We start from the raw sequence: 23,100 nt of genomic DNA, 5'->3' as shown, positions 1-23,100 counted from the left end.
CATTCATATATTATATTCTATAAAGTCCTTATGTCTATTTCTTGACTCAGTAATTTTAGGCAGTATTATTGGCACCCTGCTATAAAGATGAAGAATTTAACACTCTTTGAATATCTCTTACCTCTCCTCCCTCTGTCCCCTCTGTTTTTGTTACTTACTTACTTTTGGCTTTACAATGGTTGACTTTTTATCTTAAAATAATATCATTAAACCTCGATTAATTTATCAACTTTGGGCAGTATGTATTGACTCTCTGCTATGAGGTACATAAATTAAGACATTTAATGTGTTTTTATTGTTCTTTTCTCTTTTCTAACCCTTATTTGTTCTCTATTTATAAACTTTTAAACATTTACCTTCTGTTCTCTAAATTTAATTAAGCCTCTGTTGATTCTCAAAATTAAAAAACATTGAGGGATATTTACATCATGGTTTTACAAATATTACGTACCAACTATCACGGCTGATGTTTGATTCCACAGAGAATGAAATATAATCATATGCAATTGTATATTTGCTCCTTGAAGGAGAACCTTGCATGCATTTTCTTCTGATTTCTTTCTAGTGTCCTTTACTTCATCAAAGGTTTGTATTCTTGCATTCCATGTCATCTTTGTCTTTGTTTTCTGTTTTGTTTGGTTGGAAAACCTCCTCATAATTTTTCTCCTGTAGTAAGCGTGGTCACTACTAAACTCTTTCTATCTTGAACTGGCACTTGATTGATTGACTGGTTGCCTGGCTGTAGGAATTTAGGTTCAAAATAATTTTCCTTCAATTGTCTATTTTGATCTAGCATCTGAGGTTACTGATGAGAAGTGTATCATCTTGATACTTGCTGCTTTCTTTAGCTAACCTGTGGTTTCTCTTTGGAAGCTTTTATACATTTTCTCTATCCTTAGAGATCTGATATTTTACTAGGGTGTGTCAGGGTGTTAAATTTTTTTCATTTATTCTCTCTGGCATTTGGATTAGCCTTTCTTTTTTTTTTAACATCTTTATTGGATTATAATTGCTTTACAATGGTGTGTCAGTTTCTGCTTTATAACAAAGTGAATCAGTTATACATATACATATATCCCCATATCTCTTCCCTCTTGTGTCTCCCTGCCTCCCACCCTCCCTATCCCACCCCTCTAGGTGGTCACAAAGCACCGAGCTGATCTAGGATTAGCCTTTCTATTTAAACTGTACCATATACAGTTTGAGGAAGTCTTCTTTGATTTCTTGATTATTTCTTCCCCATCACAGTCTCTGTTTTCGTTTTTGTTTTTTTCTTTCTGAAACTTCCATAAGATAGTTTTTAGACCTCTTGGATCTGTACTCCATGCTGCTCAGTTTTCTTTCTTATTTCTTACCTCTTTGTATTTCTGTTCAGTGTTTTTTTTCTCTGCAACCACCCAGCTTAGTTTTCAGCCATTGGTTAACACATTCATTGACCTGTAAAATTTTAATAATTGTTTTTGTTTCCAAGAACTCTTCCTGTTATCTGATTACTCCTTTTCCATGGCAGCCCCTTTTTGCCTTGTGGCTCTACTATCCTTCTGTATCTCTCTGAAGATAATAAACCTCTGTTACCTGAATTAGCCTTGTTTCTCTAGTATCTTTTCTGTTTGTTCATTTGAAGCTATATTTATTAACTCTTGCTGCTTGACAGTTTACTCCACAATTCCTAAAAGAATAAACAATTTATTGTCCCCCACAGTGTCTGTGGGTTGGGAATCCAGGCACGAGTTAGCTGGGTGCCTCTGCCCTAAGGTCGCAAGCCAACAGTCAAGGTGTCATCCAGGTCTGCAGTCTCATCTGAAGGCTCAGAAGGGGAAGGATCTGCTTCCAAGTTCACTCACGTGATTGTTGGCTAGATTCACTTCCTTACCAGTTGTTGCACTGAAACCTCAGTTTCTCATCACCTGTTAGCTGGGGGCCTCTCTCAGTTTCCATCTATGTGGCCTCTCCGTGCAGCAGCTCACAACATGGCACTGGCTTCCAGCACAAACCGGCAAGACAGCAAGAGAAGGCTAGTAAGATGGAATCCAGAGTCTCCTTGTAAACTGATCTTGAAGTGCCATCCCATCACTTTTGCCATATCCTGTTCCTTAGAAGTAAGTCATTTAGGTCCAGCTCACACTCAAGAGGAAGGGGTTCCATAAGAACATGAATACCAGAAGGCAGGGACCACTAGGGGTCATCTTACATGCTGCCTACTACTTTCTCTTTGGTATTGGTTTTCAAGTGTCTAGTGATCTTTGTTTGTAAATGAAGGATCTTGAGGGTTATTACAGGTAGCTGGCCTGGGTTTACATTGTGACTGTGAATGTAGGGTCTCTGCCACTTGTGTAGGCTTCCTTTTCAGGTATGTGGGCAGACAGCAGGAAGGTTGGCTGGGACTCCCCTTTGTATGATTCTATTCCCTGTAGTGTGTATGGGTGGAACCTGTGACTTGCTATCAGCTACTAGAATATAGCAAACATGATGAGATAGTCACTCCCTTGATTAGGTTACATTCTATGGCAAAGGAAAAGGGGTTTTGCAGATGTAATTATGGTCCTGAATCAGTCGATTTTTTTAGTTAATTAAAAAGGAGATTTTCCTGGGTGGGCCTGACTTAATCAAATGTAAGAGGGATGGAGGCCTTCCCTGAGGTCAGAGATACTCTCCTGCTCGCCTTGAAGAAGCAAACTGCATGAGTTCTATAGCTGCAAGAAAATTACTTTTTCCAAAAGCCTGAATGAATATGGGTGTGGGTTCTTTCCCATTCAGGCCTCCAGAACAGAATGCACCTGGGCTGACACCTTGATTGCAGCCTTATGAGACTCTGAGCTGAGGATTCAGCTAAACTGACCCATGGAAACTGTGAGATAATACATATGTGTTGTTACCACTAAGTTTGTGGTAATTTGTTACACAATAGAAAATTCATACAGTGTATTTCACTCCTAGACCTTTTCAGTGCCTTTCCTTTTTTGGTTCTCTCTTCTGTCTACAGTGGATGTGTGGTGTAAAGCCAAGCTGTGTTCTCTCTGAGTCTAGCCTTCCCGTGAGGAGCCTTCTTCAGGAAGGTGGCCCCCTTTCTACAGAGAGCAGGTCTTGGGCTGTGACTTTGAGGGCATGTCATTCCTGCCAGTTGTGCTTTTTATTTCTTTATCTTGGAGAATGGGAAGAGGAGGAGCCTAACTTCCAGATGTTCTGAAGTCAATTTTTGTTGTTGTTGTTGTTGTTGTAGTACGCGGGCCTCTCACTGTTGTGGCCTCTCCCGTTGCGGAGCACAGGCTCCGGACGCGCAGGATCAGCGGCCATGGCTCACGGGCCCAGCCGCTCCGCGGCACGTGGGATCTTCCCAGACTGGGGCATGAACCTGTGTCCCCTGCATCAGCAGGCAGACTCTCAACCACTGCGCCACCAGGGAAGCCCTTGTAGTCACTTTTTAATGAAAGACCCTGATGATCGTTCCCTTGCCCACTCCTGTGCTTTGTATTTGTTGATTCTGGCTTGGAGCATCTCTGGCCATTCTTTTTTTTTTTTTTTTTTTTTTTTGCTGTACGTGGGCCTCTCACTGTTGTGGCCTCTCCCATTGCGGAGCACAGGCACCGGACGCGCAGGCTCAACGGCCATGGCTCACGGGCCCAACCGCTCCGCGGCATGTGGGATCTTCCCAGACCAGGGCACGAACCCGTGTCCCCTGCATCGGCAGGCGGACTCTCAACCACTGCGCCACCAGGGAAGCCCATCTCTGGCCATTCTTGGTGGGAACCATGCTTTTGCAAGGGGTCTGCATGTGTGGTTTCCTTGCTCTACTTTTCCCACCACTCTGATTCTACTTGGTTTTTCTCTTTATGGAATTTCATAAAACTTCTGGTCTGTTGAAAGCATATTTTCCTGTTTTATAATGCTGTTATGCTGTTTTGGTTTCATTCTTTAAACAGAAAACAATTTTCTAGCATTTCAGTGGGATCTTGGAAGTGAAGGGAGGCAGATATCAGTGATGAGTCTGCATGAATTCAGCTGCACATCCTGGTCTGGACTTTTTCTTTTTATAGGAGAAAATAAAATACTCGTTTGCTACCTAACACTGATCTAACATATTTGTAAGAAATTTGGCATGTTTCTAATAAAATTGATGAGAAAGGGCAGAATTTTCATTATATTAACTAATTTTCTCATGCTCTGTTATTACTTTCTCCTTTTAAAGTACTCCAAAGCATATTTCTATGAAGACTGTGCTCTTTTTTTCTTCTTTCCCCCTCTTCCCACTTACACTTACACAGCCTTTCTTTCTACTCTCTTAGGGTAATTTCTTAGAACAAGTGACTTAAAAATATTGCTGACACTATGTATTTTTTTTTTCTAACACTAATGGCACACATGATGTAAGTGCTGAGAATGTGAGATAATTGAACTAAAATTGTGATTTTAGAACTGTCTTAAGACTCTTTTAGTTCCAAGTAACACAAAGATATTTCAAACTAGTTTAGGTTAAAAAGAGAAATTATTAGGTGGAAACTGCAATAGTATCTCACCAAACCCAAGGGGAAAATTATATTCAGATATCATGAGGGTCTGGAACCAGAAACTAGAAGCCAACAGGAACCCAGGAAGTTATTACCTTTCTGTCTCTCTTGTCTCTGTTTTTCTGAACATCTGCTTATTCATTTCTCTCTCAGCAGACTTACTTTGCTTTGGCATGGGTGTGGCCAAATATAGCTAACCAACAGTAGTAACCTCAGCTTCCAAGTTCATATCATCTCAGTTCAAGCAAATAAGTCAGAGGCACAATCCAAGATTCCAAGGAGAAAGAATCCAGTTTGTTTAGCTTGGGCCAGTTATCTTTTTTTAGACCAGTGAAGTTGTCATGAGGGCAGATTTTGTGTTATAAACATGGCTACCACAGCCCAAGTTCTCAAAGAAGAGGTAAGTGGGTAGAAGATATCTCAGGTGGGCAGATATCTCAAAACATGTCTGTTGTAATATTCTTCTTTATATCCAGTGTGCTGTTTCTCATTAGAGAGACAGTTTAGCTTGTGGTTAAGAACATGGGCTTAGGGTCAGACAGACCTCGATTTGAATCCCAGCCCTGCCACCTACTAGCTGTGTGACCTCTGTGAGGGTCAGATTCTTTCTCTGTACAATTGGGGTGATAAAGCCTATCTCTTGGAGTTGCTGGGAGAATGAGAATATATGTGGTACATCCTACACAATAAATAGTTATTATTATTTATTACTATTATCATAGCATTTGGGAAAGATTATGTGAATGGAGGAACATACATTTTGCTACCCTGAATAGTGCAAGAAGATCTGGAAGCAAAAATCTAGGTGCCACAGAGATCAATAAAAAACTCTAAGAGAGAACTTTGACTTTTTCACACTTGACCAAAGCAGTGTACACAAATTAGGCTGATGATTTTAGGGCCCAATAATCTACACTTATTTTTAGAATGAAATTTTTGCCTCTGTTGGTTTTGGAAAGAGAGAAGTCAATGGTCTCATAATTCTAAAGAGAGCCAGGCTGGGCTGGTGGTCACTGGTACAGTCATCATCGTTCTTCCCAGCCAGTGCCTCTTCTGATGGTCCCTGCATTCATTCTGCTCGGTGGCAGGTCTGTTCTGATTGGCTAGTGCCTTACCCAGTAAAAGAGTTTGAATATGTGCCATCAATTCAACGACTTCAGTTTTTGTTAAAGGAGATCCACTATTTTCTTTATAAAACAATAGATTTTCTTTGCATCTTTCTCATTTATATGACAAAGTTGTGGGTCGCAGCCATCGTTAAATGAGCTCTTCTAAAGGTTATATAAGATGATGATGATTCAAATTCTGTATAGCTAAAGGATACCAAATGTAAGCCAAACATTAATGTTTACATAAAGTAGAGTTAGCTAACAAACTATGTTTATGGCTTCTTTGTAAATAAATGTAGTATATGCTGTTCTGTATGGAACTGTAGTAGAACAATATCTCAGTGACTAACTGTAATTTTCTCTTAAGTTATGCAGACATTTTGATTGAGAGGGAAGTGTTAATGCAGAAGTACATTCATCTAGTTCAGATCGTAGAGACAGAAAAAATTGCAGCTAACCAACTCCGACATCAACTTGAAGATCAAGATACAGAAATCGAAAGGCTTAAATCAGAGGTATTTCCCAGTTGATAGATTCCTTCTCATTGTTTCATGTTTATTGTCATCTCCTCGTCATTACTTAAGGCCTATGAGGGCAAAAATTTGATCCCAAATTTAGTTCCTCTGCCATCAACACATGCATGAGAAGTGAATGTATTGTCTATGTTAGGATTAAGTAAATACGCTACAGTAAAATGTCAGGATAATATGCTATTTTTAAATTATTTGTGCTCCTGATGTCCTTCATTTGCTTGACTATTCAAGAATTGACCGTAATATTTAACTGTTTTTCAGATTGACTCATGGTAATGATAATTGTGAGTCTGTCATGGATTCAATTAAAGCCCAGATGACAACTAAGGCAGGTCCAAACATGAATTCAGAAAGTCTTGACTTTTTCTCAAGCTCAGGAGTCCAACCTTCTCCCCTCTAGAATTTTGAAAAACTCATTAAAGTATAAAACATAATGCTAGGGTGCATTTTTTCCTGAAGTTGGAATTCACTCCCAGCCCCGCTCCAAGTTTAAAAACTCCTCAGGCTCTGCACCCCCAGGTAGTGAGACTGACTCCAATGAGAGCAGAAGGTGGTCGTGGAGCCAGTAGCCATGGTGGTGTGTCTGGGTCCTCCATTGTCTCCAAGGTGCCTCCATCTGTATACAGAAACCTGAGTATACCTTCCCTTGCTGTCCTGTCATTCCTTGTGGGAAGTGATCAATATCTGAAGAATTGAAGAGGAATGTAGCAAGTGAGGTTTTTCTACTCTTTTTGACCAGTGGTGCAGTAGTGTCTTCTTAGCTCCAAAGAAAAGAATAGGACAGAATGAAACCTACTACTACGAACTGTATCACTGTTGACAGAAACAGTGCAGCTCCTCAGCCCTGGTAACTTCTTGTCGTTTTTCTGTCATTCAACATTTTCTTCTCCATTTCCTCACGTCTTCTTCTAAGACATACTGTGCAAGTCCTGGGAGGGTTTTCACCTCCTGCCGCCTGTGTACATCACCTCCAGCAGATAGCGCATGGGTATAAGCTGATTCCTATTGGGATATGATTGCCTCTCTGATGATGATAAGTTGCAGACTGTTCACCGTTATCATTAGTGCTGTGAACTTCCCGATCCAACCCTGAAATCTGAGATAGTGAAAACAGCAACAGAAAACTTAACAAACCTGCATCTTAAAAGACTATATCAGGCACTGTAATTTAAAACAAAATTATTGTGTTCTGTCTTCGCCACAGTTAGCTGGAGCAGATGCTTGTCTGCTAAGTGAAAGAGGTTGGCATTTACTCCATGAGAGGAACTCAGCACCAAGCGATGTTCCCCAATATTTATTTGTGTGTGCTTCTCTGTCTTCACTCTGTTCTGTTTTAGTCTGAATATATATTGCAGCTAGAAACTGTCAGTAGCAGGTATGTCTTGTGTGGTCGCTTGACAGGAACCACAACTTATTTCCTACTCCTTTTATTTTCCCACTTCCCTGCCAGAAAAATGGCAGAAGAAAGTATTTGGTAATGGGGCAAAATGTAAAGACAGGGCAGAGGGGGCAGTTATAACCCCAGTGTTTTAAGTGTTTGCTTGTTAGTAAATCTGAGTAGGTCCTTAAGTTTGCAAGAGCCTGCAATTGAGTGATAGTCCAGGGAGTTTCATTACTAAGTGTAGTTCAGAGGCTACCTGGTTTTGAGTCCCCCTTCGTAGGTCACAGAACTGAGCTGGGTCTTTAAAGAGATCCCAAGTTGTTTCAGTTCTTTTTGTCTTTTTGTCTTTTCTTGGCTGGCTTGGACCAACCCCTGGGCTCTGAAGTTCCTTTTGCAGTTACCATTTTCCCAAGGAGATCTGTGAGTGCTATACTGTGTGTACTCGGAAGGCCACAGGCTGATGATAGGAAGCAAGAGCTTTGAGCTGAGTGTCACTGCATTTGGAGATCACAGGGCTTTACAGGAAGCTGCCTTTGGTGAGATGATTGACATGTCACTGAGATGCTGAGAAGACCTTGGTCTGGTCATCACTGGCAGTCAGGGCCCAGTTTTGGACTAACATTTCTCTAAACCAGATCCCAGTTCACACTTTCCACAGTCACTTTTTTTTTTTTTTTTTTTTTTTTCCGGTACGCAGGCCTCTCACTGTCGTGGCCTCCCCCATTGCGGAGCACAGGCTCCGGACGCGCAGGCTCAGCGGCCATGGCTCACGGACCCAGCCGCTCTGCGGCATGTGGGATCTTCCCGCACCGGGGCACGAACCCGTGTCCCCTGCATCGGCAGGCGGACTCTCAACCACTGTGCCACCAGGGAAGCCCCACAGTCACTTCTTATAAGCACTTTTGTTAGTAGCATAGCAAAACAAGCCTGAGGTGAAGTTCAGGCTTCCCCTGCCTCAGCACCGAAGGAAGATAAGGTGCATACAAAGTGAACATTTCCTGAGGATAAGCTCCCTTGTAGGCATAACTTCCTATGATTTATGGCTATAGTCTAGTATTTCCTAAATCATGAAATGGACCAATTTTGTGTTATAGATTATCGCTCTTAATAAAACCAAGGAACGAATGCGACCTTACCAAAGCAATCAAGAAGATGAGGATCCAGACATCAAGAAGATTAAAAAGGTAGGATGCTGGGGGTTTCCAGCTTTGGGAGAGCGTGGTGACCAGTGATGTCTGTAGTGATGTCTGATTTCTGTAGTGATGTCTTTGCCACCCTGACTCTGAGCTGGGAACAGTCTTGGTATTTCTCTTCCGATGGCTCCCGGACTTGCCCTTCAGAGTGATCACACGTGGTTACTTCTCTCGAAAAGTTTCAGCTTGAGATTTCTTTCCAGTTCTGGGAATCTACTTGTAGATTCTGTGAGAAGGATGCCAAAGCCAGTCATGAAGCCAGACAGTAGTGTTCTCCAGTTGGGTTATTTAAGTGCTGCTGAATCTTCTGATTTTGTGCTGCTTTTATATTTGGGGGGAGTAGTTTTTAAATTGCATTTCAAAAACATTTCTTTTAGCTTTAGTCTTCAGTGCTTATTTAGAGAATTTTTTGTTTTGTTTTGTTTTGAACATGTGAGAAGATTGAGTGAATCAATACATCTGCTCAGGTTTCTGGTTTATTGTTGTTTCTTTCTTGTTTAACATCCACATAATCAGCAGCTCTTTTCACCTTATTGTCATTTACAACTGTACAACTTTTGCATTTAACCAGACCCTGGCACTCACTCTACTCTACTTTGTTTGATTTATGTCATCTTGATTTTGAGTTCCATAATCTTAATTGTCCTGCATAAAAGCACTTACTCAGCTTTATGTGAAAAGTTTCACAGTTAAAGAACTTTATTTCTTCTAAATTTTTTCTTATTCCTATTTTCTCATGCTAAGTAATTATTCCCCTTCAGTTGCAGTAAAACTTTAAATATTGCTCAGAATTTGAAATAGAAATGCTCCTTAGGGCTAAGTTGCACTGTTTTCAGTTTTCAAGAAATAACAAAGTAAAATAACAACATTCCTCTCTTAGAATTAAAAAATTTTTTAATTGGATTTGCTTTATTTTATTGTTACAAGATGAATGCTTATGCAGCTGCATATAAACAAAGGTATCAGTAAAATAACAATTGTAGTAAAGTCCTGTTTTAGAAACTGATAGTAAGTAAGTAAGCCAGCTTTTGCTCAGCAGGTAATACCTGCCCAAGCAAATAGAAATATTTTATTTAACACAAAACTCGGTTAAGTTGATTTTTGAAAATACTTCTGTTAAATGGAAATACACAATTTTTACAGTTTCTATCTTCTTATTTCTTAATAGAAATAATTTTTTTAAAACCTCATTTTTGAACTTGTTAAATAGGTTTTGAATTTAACTCTGTGGTCCATTGTGTCCCCAGTCAAGCTAATGTCTGTGTGGAAAGGGATGTTTACAAATGAATTAGTTTCTTTATTCTGATCTTTATAAATATCAACATAATTTTTTAACTACAAGAGACCAAAAATTGAAATTGGTTCACAGATATTTCCTATTAGATTTCTCCAAATAATATGCATATAATTTCCTCCACATAATTCTACTAAGATGTGTTTAATTTTTATTGTTTGAGGTATGGCAACTGTATGAATGCCTGTTATAAAAATTGATAGTATGCTGACATCAGTTGGTAAATGAGATAATTTTAAATATTGCAAAAGAAAAGTGGTTGTTTAAGTGCATGATAATTTAGACCATATGGGTGAAATAGTGTAAAAAAATAAAAAGTATAAGAATGTGTTGAAAAGAAAACAATGATACTAAAAAAAATATTTGGTAGTAATTTAATGCTTTTAATTGTATATGAATTTGCAACCTGCTTTGTTGCCGAATCTGCCACTTAGATATAACAAATCCTACTAAATTATCATAATTTTTTTAATATTTAGAAAGGACTTCAGATATTTTGGTCAGTTATTTTATAGATAAGGAAATGGAGCCCAGAGTTCAAGTTCACCCAGCAGGTTAGTAGCAGAACCTTTGGGTTAAGGATTATGACATATACCTATCTGCTTAGCACCCAGCATTTACTTGGGCACTTAAAAGACACTCAGTAAATGTTTGTTGGCTGAAACACAAAGGCCAGTGCACTTTGTCCAGTTTGCCTCTTATTTTTCAAATCATATCTAGGGAATTCAGATCAATTTTAGAGCCTTTCATGTTCCTACAAAATTGATCTTAAGCTTTATTTCTTGTTTTTGTTGTTGTTTTGTTTTTGTTTTTCCACAAAATAACACCACTGTAAATTGTTAACATGTGTTTTGCCCAGGTGGCTGGAAAAGAGAGTCCTTATAGTTGACAAAAAGCAGGTATAAGAAGGCCAAGTCATTCCTGTGTGACTAACCACACAGGAAAGCTGCAACTAGACTTTATTCATCTGTAAAAAGAAGGGGTCTTATGAATTGATCTCTAACACTTATTTTTTAAGCTTAATTAAAAAAAAACTCAGCCATAACAAAAAAATCAAACCCGATTTTAGAATAAGCAAAGGATTTGAATAGACATTTCTCTAAAGATGATAGACATTTCTCTCAAAGGTGATTCTTTAGAGAAATCACTAACACATGAAAAGATGACCAGCATCACTAAGCATCAGAGAAATACAAATCAAAACTACAGTGCAATATCACCTCACACCCACTTGGATGGCTACTATCAAAAAAATCTCCCAAAATAACAAGTACTGATGAAGATACAGAGAAATTGGAATCCTTTTGCACTGTCGGTGAGATTGTAAAATGGTTCAGCTGCTATGGAAAACAGTATGGTGGTTTCTCAAAAAATTAAAAATAAAACTGCTATATGATCCAGCAATCCCATTTCTGGGTATATATCCAAAAGAACCAAAAGCAGGATCTTGAAGAGATATTTGCACTCCTGTGTTTATTGCAGCGCTATTCACAATAGCCAAGAAGTGGAAGCAACCCAAATGTTCATCAACAGATAAATGGATAAACAAAATGTTGTACATATATACTACGGAATATTATTCAGCCTTAAAAAGGAAGGAAATCCTGACGTATGCTACGACATGGATGAACCTTAAGGACATTGTGCTAAGTGAAATAAGCCAGTCACAAAAAGACAGATACTGTATGATTCCACTTATATGAGTACCTAAAGTAATTAAATTCATAAAAACAGAAAGTAGAATGGTGGTTGCCAGGGGCTGAAGGAAGGGGGAAATGGAGAGTTGTTCTTTAATTAGTTGTAGAGCTTGAGTTTTGCAAGATGAAAATGTTCCAGAGATCTGTTTCTACAACAATGTGAATATACGTACCACTACTGATCTATACATTTAAAAATTATTAAGATAGTAAACTTTATGTGTGTTTTTTTACCACAATTAAAAACATTTTTAATATCTGGTTCTATGTTGTTAAAGAATAAACCTTTAGTTTATTCCTTTCTTGAAATGTTAACAACTAAATATGTGATATTACTAATTTCTGATGTCCTTATAGGCAGGCTTAAACAGCTTAAACAGTGGAAGAAACTTGTGAAGCTGAGAAAAATATTATTTTAAAATCATCTTTTTTCTGCTATCTGGTCCAAAGCCTGACATTATTTATTCTGGTGGTGGGCTCACCAGTGCACCAATGAAAGAGCAGGGTGTGTATGGCACAGGATGGACACCCCACTGACTGGCTTAAGAAAGCCGTCTCACACTGCCCTGAGATTCTTGTTTTGTTTTTTGTTTTGTTGTTGTTCTGTAGGTTCAGAGCTTCATGCGAGGATGGTTATGTAGAAGGAAATGGAAGACCATTGTGCAGGATTACATTTGTTCCCCTCATGCTGAAAGTATGAGGAAGAGAAACCAGATTGTGTTCACCATGGTTGAGGCTGAGTCGGAGTACGTTCACCAGCTCTACATCCTGGTCAATGGCTTCCTGCGGCCCCTGCGCATGGCAGCCAGCTCCAAGAAGCCCCCCATCAGCCACGATGATGTCAGCAGTATTTTTCTCAACAGGTTTGTCTTGGCATAAATTAAAGAGCTGTGTGAAAAACCTACTTGTGTTTCTTAAAAGAATTTTTACATTACTTACTTAACAGAAGAGTTATAAATTCACCTTTATGAGCTTATGATACTGAAAATAAGAAAGCTATCATTGGCGTTTCATTATTACCCCCAATTTTCATATCTTATTTTATTTATTTTTTTTTTGCGGTACGCGGGCCTCTCACTGTTGTGGCCTCTCCCGTTGCGGAGCACAGGCTCTGGACGTGCAGGCTCAGCGGCCATGGCTCACGGGCCCAGCCGCTCCGCGTCATGTGGGATCTTCCCGGACCGGGGCACGAACCCGTGTCCCCTGCATCGGCAGGTTGGCCCTCAACCACTGCGCCACCAGGGAAGCCGCCCAATTTTCATATCTTTATCTTGAATCTTGGCATCTAGTTTTCTCTTTTTCTTCTCTATTTCACGTATGTTTTCTTGTTATTGAGTGCGTGCTGGGGAAGATTCTCTCCATCATAAACTGAGGGAAATGGAGTGATTAACGGGTCTTTACATGTAATCTATACAGAAGTACTTTAGGAAGAACAAAAACTGACAGAGGGCCTGAGAATCTCTAGTAAATTTATTTGCTCAGTAAAGATTTATAGTGCCTTTACTGCTGAGGATTCATCAGTGAACAAAGCAGAAAGTCCCTGCCTTCATGGAACTTAAATTTTGATGTGGAAATATAGACAATGATTAGTGAATAAGTGAAAGATGCAGTATTTTATATGGTGATGAGTGCTGTGGAAAAAATAAAGAAGGAAAGGGGAGAAGGGAGGAAAGGGACTGCTTGGATATTTTACTTAAAATTTTAGTTATTTATTTGTTTTTGAGTAGAGAATACATTTACATGGTTCAAAAAATTATTTAACAACGTGAAAACATCAAACAGCAGTTAGAAGTCTCACTCTTAACTCTGTCTCTGCCCACCCCATTTTCCTCACTTGCTATCTGTAACTGTTTTCATTAGTTTTGTTTATATCCTTTCAGTGTTTCTTGATGTAGATCAATCAAACATGAATACACAGTCTTATTTCCCCCCTTCTTACACAAAAGGCAAGTACTTTAATATATACCTGCTTTTTTCACTTAATATATCCTGGACGTCTTTCCATACTGCTACCTAAAGGGCATTCTATTTTTTAAAAAATTGCTACATGCTATTACATTATGTGAATGTCCCATAGTTTCTCTAGTCAATCTTTAGGAAGACCTCAAAGATAAGTTGATATTTGAGCAGAGATTGCAGTTGGTGCTAGCCATGTGGCTACCTGGGGGAAGAGTGATGCAAACAGAGGAGACCACCTGTGCAGAGGGCCTGAGGCTGGAGCATGCCAGCCTTGCTTGTTTGAGGAACTGCCAAGATCAGTGTGGGTGAAGGGGCATGTCAGAGAGATAACAGTAGGACATTGTAAAGATGTTTGCTTTTACTCTAAATGAGATGGGGAGAGATTGGTGGGGTTTTGAGGAGAAAAGTAGCATGATATGACTTATGTTTTAAAAGTTCACTCTGGGTTCTCTGTTGAAAATAGACTGTAGGGAGATCACTTTCATGGCTATTTCAATAAACCAGGTGAGAGATGACTGTAGCAGGGAGACCTGTTAGGTGGCTATTGCAATAGTCTAAGCAAGAGATGACTGTAATGGAAGTAGTGATAAATGATTGAATTCTGGGTATATTTTTAATGTAGAGGCAATAAGATTTGTTGGTGAGTTTGATGTGGATTTTGCAGAAAAGTCCAAGGATTTTGACCTGAACAACTAGAAGGATGGAGTTGCTATTTATTAAGTGGGGAAGATTGACATAAGAACAGGTTTAGCGGAAAAGATGGAGAGTTTTTATCTTGACCTGTCAAGTCTGAGATGCTGTTAGCCATTCCAAATGTAGAAATCAAGTGAGCAGGATTGGCTGTTAGTCTGGATTTCAGGGCTGGAGGTATAAATTTGGGAGTCTACTAGCATATGGAAAGTATTGAAAGCTGTTAGTCTGAATGAGATTACCAAGGAAGTAAGCACAAATGAACGAGAGAAGAGGACCAAGGACTGAGCCGTGGGACATGCCAACATTTAGAGGTTAGGAATATGAAGAGCCATCAAACAGGAATGAAGAGGATCAGCTAGGGTTGTAGGATGCAAACCAGGAGATGGGCTGTCCTGGAAGCCAAGGCAAGAGGGAATGAGCAACTGTGTTAAACAGGTCAAATAAAATAAGAACTGAGAACTGACTGTGGGGTTAACAACTTGGAGCATATTGGTAACTTTAATGGGGGACCAAAGGCTGATTAGGTGATAATAGGGGAATTGGAATTGGAGAGAACTGGTAGAGAAAACTCTTTCAAGGAGGGTTGCTGTAAAGAGGATCAGAGAAACAGGGTGGTACCTGGAAGTAAATGTAAAAATATAAAGAAGTGTGTGTGTGTGTGTGTGTGTTTAGATGGGATAAAAATGACACCAATAATGAGGGGGGGAATGATGTAGGAAAGAGAGGGCAGAATTGCTGGAGCGGTAAACTTGCATAGGCAGAAGTGGATAGAATGTGGTGAATAAGTCAAGAGATTGGAATTAGGTGGACAGGGAAGGGATAGTACTGGACACATATGCAGGTAGGAAGCAAGGACATCGGGTAACAGTGCTGATGGAAGGGAAGTGTTAGGGTCAGGGAAGAGAGGAAAAAGTGTAAAATAGTGATCAAGGAGCAAAAAACTGAATGGATGGGATGAGGGAAGTGTAATATAACTGCTAGGTAGTGCTAAAAGCCCATATTAGGCTCGTGGTTATGACTTTACGGTGAGTAGCTGTATATTCTTTAGCCACTTTCAGTTGCATGGGTGCAGGTGCAGAGTGGGTGAAGGGTTGGGTTTAACTGGTACTGGTATTGTGCGAGATTACTATGATGAAGTGAGAAAAGAAGAAGGGAGTTGAAGGTGTATGCAAGGAAGGGATTATAACACTGAGCCATGGAATCTAAACTGTTCCAAGAAGGAAATGATGTTGTGAAGGGGTTTTGGTCAGCAATAAGGTGACAGGATCAATGGATTCAGGTCCTGGTGGTGGGAAGGGATTTGGGAGTCAGGTTTCCAAAGGCAATGAACTCAAAGATAAGGAGATGGTCATAGAATAGTGTGCCTGAAACTGAGATAGGGAAGGGGATGCAGTTATTGACAATGACAAGGTCTAGAGTATGATTAAGGTAGTGTTGACTGAGGTTAATGGAAGACAAGACCCTTAGAGGAAGAAGTTCAAAGACCCGAGAGAGGCTACGTCATTGGAATGTTGTTTGTGTGCGTATTGCAGTCACCAAAAATTATGACAAGAGTAGTGTTGGGGAAAGAACTGACAGTGATCTGGGAGCTAAGAGCTCAGGGTGTTAAAAGAGTGGCTGGGGGTCTGTAGAAGACTGGAAAATGGAAGGATGATGGGCGGTAGTCTGATAGCATAAGATTAAAAGCTAAGCTTTTCTGTTGCGAGGTTTCCCCACATTGGGCGGCAGTGGCTCCACTCAAGTGTGTGAGATGTCCTAAGGGAATGAGGGGTAGCTCTTGATCCTCAGGCTATACAGGTAGCATTTTGATGATACTTCAGTCTCCTAAGTATGCAGTTTCAACAGTTCTAATGTCAATGGACAGAATTGTGAATGTACTCTGATAGCGATGCCATCAAAGCCTGTACCACATTGGTCTTAGGCTGCCTCTAGGGATGTTTCCACTGGATTTCCTATCTGCAATGTGGAAGGCCAGGTCTGTCATATTTAAATTCTGAATCAAGATACTGTGCCTCTTTTTGGAAAGCTGTAAGCTCTTCATACAGATTAGCAATTATTTACTATACTTGGTCCCAGATGGAGATTTGAAGAGTTACGGTTTTAGAGGTGAGGCTTATCGGATGTTTGTTGTCATTTCTGTTGTTTAACTACATTCTCTTTCCTTGCCTCTGAAATCGAAGTCCTAGGCAGATCAATTATTTTGAATTTCAACACAGAGCTTATACTTAAAAAATGTAATGCCTTCCATGTCTTACCAAGTGCATCTGTGGGTGGAACTGAATTTACATCTAGAACCCTATCTGCAAGGGAGCCTGGGAAATGTAGTTTCACCTCTGTATCCTCTCCACCTAGAAGGGGGATGGAATGGAGATTGAAAGACTAATCTACAGTATCTACCAAACTAGATTTGGTTGAAATCATTAAACAACAAACACTGCTTAGTTAAAATTTCTATCCAAGAAAAACAAACCACTGTCTTCAAGCAGCGTCTATTGTCTTTCATGGACCATTTGGAAATAGTAGGGACTTCCCATTGATGTTTCTTGTAGTGGAATTGGACTTACAACAAACCAAAGTATTTCACTGACATGAATAATCCTGTATTAGATTGTGCTGATGGATAGTTCAGAAAAGCCTTCAAAGGCTCATTCCAGTAGGAATGAGGAGAAAGCAAATGTTCTCCTTCTAGTGAAGAGAAAGCAAATGTTACTTTGGTAGCTACCCTTCTTGAACCTTTTAGAAATTTGGATCTCTAATTTATGTGTATGTATCTCTTCAGTTTAGTATATCTGTATAGGCTCCATCCTTTTTAGAGGATTCCTCTACATTTCTGTCATGGGTGTCTTAGGAGTGGTAATGGTAGAGGTCTGTCAAGTCTTTCCCCCTCTCTCCTGTCAAAACTCATTTTAGTGAAAGAGAGCTTTCCCCGAGTTAGCATCTAGAATTAAATCTGAAGAGAGAAGGATCATAACTAATTTTCTGATTATCTGTTGAAGAAGGGCTACATCCTAACAGTGGAAAGCTGTTTTTATTATAAATCGATAAAGAGGGTATATGACAGTGATTTGGTGCTTACCATCTTCCAAAATTTGAGGCTTAGCTCAGCATTTTCTTTGAGGTTTTCAGGTTGTCTGAAAGGTAAATTGCTTTGTGGGAGCTGGTATAATCCATGTCATTATTGGGTGTATAGTTTGGAGGCCCTCAGAGACATGAATATCATGTATTTATTAAGGATTTAAGGACTCAATGGACTTCTTTAATGAAATGGACTCTTTGCAGTGACTAAATTATATTTTCATTTTTTATAGTGAAACAATCATGTTTCTTCATGAAATATTTCATCAAGGACTGAAGGCAAGGATAGCCAATTGGCCTACTTTAATTTTAGGTAAGTCCATGCTTTAGAGAGAGAAGACTTTCTCTTAATATGGCTACAGTTAGAGTAAAATAGCTTCAATGTTTTTCTACCTAAGCTGTCTGAATTTCCGTAATGATCTGTGAGCTTCCTCAGGCACTGGGACTCTGTCTCATTGCCCTTTTGATCCTTTCCCCTGGCCTGTCATGGTTCTTTGGGGGCTAGAGTTGGGCTCTACTGTGGGGTGTGTTCTACCAGGTCAGTCATTCAGGCAGCTGGACTGGGGCCATGTAGTGTGACACCTGGTGCCAGGAGCTGCTCTCTGCCATTCCTGCAGAGTGAACAGTTTCTCCCTGTACCTTGGATAATTTACAGAGCATCAAGAGAAACTGCCATGTTTACTTCTTCTTTCCAGCTGATCTGTTTGATATTTTGCTCCCCATGCTGAACATTTATCAAGAATTTGTGCGTAATCACCAGTACAGCCTCCAAGTGCTCGCCAATTGTAAGCAAAACAGAGATTTTGACAAACTCTTAAAACAGTACGAAGCTAACCCTGCCTGTGAGGGGAGGATGCTGGAGACGTTCTTGACCTATCCAATGTTTCAGGTAAGTCACCTGGGATGCACTTTGTAAGTCATTGGTTCCAGCTCGATATGACTGATACCCAGTGTGACCAGCGTGATATGTGCAAGTATTCCCTGTGGGGGGTTACAGCACATATCCATCATCTGTCATCTTTAGCTTGACCCTGAGATAAACAAATTTATGCCACACATCCTCTCTCTAGTCTGTCTAGTGTAGGTAAGAAAATCAGGAATTTTTGAGACAAATAAGGAATGATTTTTTTGAAAAGCGGCACAAATTTCTCTTTATAGAAAGATTCCTCACAGACCTCTTCCATGGAGTCTCCTCCTCCAGCGTGTTTAAAAATATTATTAAGTTTACAGAAATAGGATGCTGTGCAAATGTTCCAGTGCGTGCTGGTTGCATAAAAGGTTCCGGGAGAGTGGAAGGACTGCTGGGAAGGTGCTTGTTTTCCTGCCCTGTTGTGATTGCTGCTGAGTCTTCCTTGGCTGGAGCTCTGCAGAACAAAAGGAGGACCTTCCCTGTCACAGAGGCTGTGGAGACAAAGGAGCCAGAGGCACTGGCCAGGCCTGGGGACTCTTGGCCCCTAGTCAGGTTGCTGCAGTGAGGCTGGGGCTTGTCCTGACCTTTACTTTTTGGGATTAGAGCAACCCAAAGGATCAAGTACACTTGCATTCTTTCCTATATCTAAGACTTTACTGCTCTTTAGTGAGAACTGCAGAGGCCAAGATGTGAATTGAATCTCCTGTCCTTTTAAAAAGTGTTGATTCTGTTCTTTCGGAAAAGCATTGAGCGTTCCCATTGTGGAATTTGTGGGGCTTCTGGCCAGGCTTCTGAACTGTCATGTGGCAAAATGATTCTCCTAATCATGTGTGTTACGGTTTCTGTGGAGAGCTTTGTCCCCTGGAACCAGCCTCTCTGACCCCAGCTGATCATTTTGTAGCTTCAGAGAGAAATGATATTCTGGTTCATAATTGTTTGTCTTAAAGTTTGTCACTCCTGACTGAAATCCTGGAAGTCACCATAGAAGTTTAGTGACATTTTTTCAAAACCAAAAGGATGCATTTGTAACAACCTAAGTAGAGTGAAACTTTATACAGTTATTGTGTTTTTTTTTTTTTTCTCCTGTGGAACTGAATTGTTTAACTCTTTGCCTCTCTGAACAAATATTTCATCAGAAAAACTACAAAGAAAAAAATTGCTTTTTAAAAACCTTATACAAACCTTATATATATAACTTATACAAAGTTATAATTTAAGATTTTATTTACAGTGAAACAAATTTTATATAGTTCAGTGTTCTAAGATTCTATTTGAATCTTTGACAGTTACCTCTAGATTATGATTAAATACCCTAACTTGTATCTGCCTAGCAATCCCCAGCTTAGATGAACATACAAAGGTAGGATTGTGGAAGAGGTTCACATTCAGAGAGGTTCCCCCCTCCCTTTCTGAAGGCCCAGTAATGTCTTTTCAAGTACTGTTTATTCCCCTTGGTGAGTCTCTCAATGGTTTAAAATGGCAGAACTGTACTTGCATTTTAGGTGAGGTATCCAAACACAGTTGAATGTAGGGCCTTGCAAAGGCCTTTGGATTTCTGAAAAATGCTGAGATATTCTTCTACCAACCTTCCTTCCTCCCCCTGGAGTTTAAGCCCAATAAAAACAACTTGGCATTTTGATTGATGCCAGGGAATTCCCACAATGTCAGAAAAGGACCATTGGACCGAGAATGTTTAGGAGACCTGCATGTCTTGCTCACCCTTCATTTGTAGCATTGGGAAACATAATTAAAACAATCTGAATCTCTGTGTCTTAATTTTGAACTTGGGGCAGCTGAGCTCTAATTCTCTCCCAGAGCTCTAGCTTTCTGGGGGACTAGACAGGTTCTGGAAGTTTGGGCTGGGCAACTTGTGGTGTTGCCAGGAGCTTTCTAATAGTCTAGGATCCCTCCCTCCAAGACTGTGGTGGCCCCAAATCCTAGAATTTAGCTGAAGGGTCAGATGTTGAGGTTCTCTGGTTTCTTTAAGACCAGGGTAACCAAAAGATGCTGGGCAAAGCCTCAGACTTAAAGAATTTAGCCAGGGCTTCCCTGGTGGCACAGTGGTTGAGAGTCTGCCTGCTCATGCAGGGGACGCGGGTTCGTGCCCCGGTCCAGGGAGATCCCACATGCCGTGGAGCGGCTGGGCCCGTGAGCCATGGCCGCTGAGCCTGCGCGTCCAGAGCCTGTGCTCCGCAACGGGAGAGGCCACAACAGTGAGAGACCCACGTACCGCAAAAAAAAAAAAAAAAAAAAAAAAAAAATGAATTTAGCCAGAATTGGTCCAACTCCAAGAAATGTGCAAATTGAAAGAGTGCTGAGTTGTGCTCTTATTTATTTACTTCCCCATAACTATTTCACTTCTCTGTAGCTATTTTGAACAGACCAAGAGGGGAAAACTTTGGAGTTGCTGCCTGAGGGCCTTATTCTCCTTGGTGTCTCTCCCTCCTGCCTTCTCCCTAGGAGTGACCACATGGAACACTTGGGGGAAAACTGCCCTTTCTAGAAACTTGAAGGTTGTTTTTACTAGGTTCATTCTGTCCTTTTTGTTCTCTTTTGGTCCTTTCACTAAGGAGTCCTGAAGGTCAGTGTAGGCCGGATACCTTGGGATGAGGCTGGGATGTGATGCTTTTTTCCTGTAGAACAAGAATGGAAGAGGTGGCCTTAGCTCATACTGCCAAGGGGCCACTGCCCAGAATTTTTCTTAAGTCTGCATATTGAGGCAAAGTTTGGTATGGGGGCAGAGGGAGAAAGAGAGGTACTGTAACTGGAAACTTTTAGCCTGTGTATATTTATTTATTTACTTTAACATCTTTATTGGAGTATAATTGCTTTACAATGGTGTGTTAGTTTCTGCTTTATAAAAAAGTGGTTCAGCTATACGTATACATATATCCCCATATCTCTTCCCTCTCGCGTCTCCCTCCCTCCCACCCTCCCTATCCCACCCCTCTAGGCTGTCACAAAGCACCGAGCTGATCTCCCTGTGCTATGCAGCTGCTTCTCTCTAGCTATCGGTTTTACATTTGGTAGTGTATATATGTCCATGCCACTCTCTCACTTTGTCCCAGCTTACCCTTCCCCTTCCCCGTGTGCTCAAGTCCATTGTCTAGTAGGTCTGCGTCTTTATTCCCGTCCTGCCCTAGATTCTTCATGACTTTTTTTTTTTAGATTCCATATATATGTGTTAGCATATGGTATTTGTTTCTCTCTTTCTGACTTACTTCACTCTGTATGACAGACTCTAGGTCCATCCACCTCACTACAAATAACTCAATTTTGTTTCTGTTTATGGCTGAGTAATATTCCATTGTATATATGTGCCACATCTTCTTTATCCATTCATCTGTCAGTGGACACTTAGGTTGCTTCCATGTCCTGGCTATTGTAAATAGAGCTGCAGTGAACATTGTGGTACATGAGTCTTTTTGAATTATGGTTTTCTCAGGGTATATGCCCAGTAGTGGGATTGTTGGGTCGTATGGTAGCCTGTGTCTATTTAGAAAAGTGTTATATTCTACCTCTTCCTGGGCCCTTTGTTGAGTAAGTCAGTTGTTGCTGTCAGTGAATTATGCTGAACTATGGAAACATGGAGGAATTATAGTGAATTTATCCTTAATTGATGATGCAGTGAATGTATCCTCATTTGAACTATCAGACAAGTAAGTTCATGTTACCAATAAATTTGTTGTAGACAATAATGTAGTCAGTAACATAATTTTTATTTAGCAATAACAGTGGCTTAGCTGGTACTGTTTAAATTGGCTTCAGCTGCTCATACATCCATAGGTCAGCAGATGATGAAATCTGCTTTTGACAAAGATAGCACTGTTAGAGGTCTTCCAGAAAGTAACCACTTCCTGCTCTAGTCACCTGTTTACTGTAACTGGACAGCAAGCTAATTAGTGTCTATAAAGTGACAAGTATTATTTCATAATTGAAAGAAGAATTATGATTCACCTAGACAATGCTATGATCCTTGGTTTCAGGGGGACAGATTTATAATCAGTGCTTGAATATACAGATGAGCTCTTTGGTGAGCTATCCATTTCTCTCTGCAGAAGTCCTTTGCCTACTCTTTGGTAATTTCAGGTTTGTTTTCTTTCTCCACCAGAAAATGAGGTGGGCCAGTTACTTTCAAATCCATCCACTTGAAGCTTAGCCAAGGAGCTCTCTAAAATAGATTTAATTAATGGGGGAGGATCATGAAGCTATTGACTAAACTTAGTTTTGTGGGTTTTCAGTGCATTATAAGTAGTCAGGTTCTCCCACTCCTGCCTTCTTTGTTATGAAAAATTGAGTACATTAGCTATTGATTGCCTTGATTTTCTTGTAGAACTAACTTAGAGGCAAACTTTTATCAATCATGGCATTGTGCAAAAGGAATATTTGAAAGCATACTTATCCCAGGAGCCTTCACCAAATGGAATGTCCCAACCAGCTGTTTTAGTGAGAAGTTTATGGGATAGAGAGCCAGAAAGCCTCCTCCCATGTGCTTCCGAGGGAGGGGTCTCCTGTGCCCCATCCTCCTATAACTGAGGAGTCTGCACTTCCAAAACCTGGATGACATTTCCTAGGACATGATCCCAGAGTATGAGCTGCAGATCAAGGTCTGTGCTTATGGCACTGCCCTCTGTGCCAATGCATAAATCTGGACACTCAGTAAATATTAGCAAATAACCCAATGAAGGCCACCACCTGCAAGAGAGCAGGGCCTTGGGAAGCTGTTTTACTTTCTTCATTCTTAGAGGTCC

At 40.3% G+C, this 23,100-nt stretch overlaps 1 protein-coding gene across 2 annotated transcripts in view; it reads left to right on the top strand.

Annotated features, from left to right (window-relative positions):
- RASGRF2 (Ras protein specific guanine nucleotide releasing factor 2) overlaps positions 1–23,100 on the top strand; it is a gene marked incomplete at both ends in the record, with an annotated part of 248,550 nt that overhangs the window by 86,137 nt on the left and 139,313 nt on the right. For both annotated transcript variants that reach the window (XM_079701968.1, XM_079701967.1), the window contains 5 exons: positions 5,982–6,129; positions 8,623–8,712; positions 12,322–12,575; positions 17,673–17,752; positions 18,135–18,328. In XM_079701968.1, the coding sequence (XP_079558094.1) occupies positions 5,982–6,129; positions 8,623–8,712; positions 12,322–12,575; positions 17,673–17,752; positions 18,135–18,328 (766 nt within the window). The remainder of the gene's footprint in view (positions 1–5,981; positions 6,130–8,622; positions 8,713–12,321; positions 12,576–17,672; positions 17,753–18,134; positions 18,329–23,100) is intronic.

Source organism: Hyperoodon ampullatus, assembly GCF_949752795.1.
Source record: "Hyperoodon ampullatus genome assembly, chromosome: 4".
In the NCBI taxonomy this organism is placed as follows: Eukaryota; Metazoa; Chordata; class Mammalia; order Artiodactyla; family Ziphiidae; genus Hyperoodon; species Hyperoodon ampullatus.
Note: the sequence above shows the minus strand (reverse complement) of the source record. Positions and strands in the feature narration are given on the sequence as shown.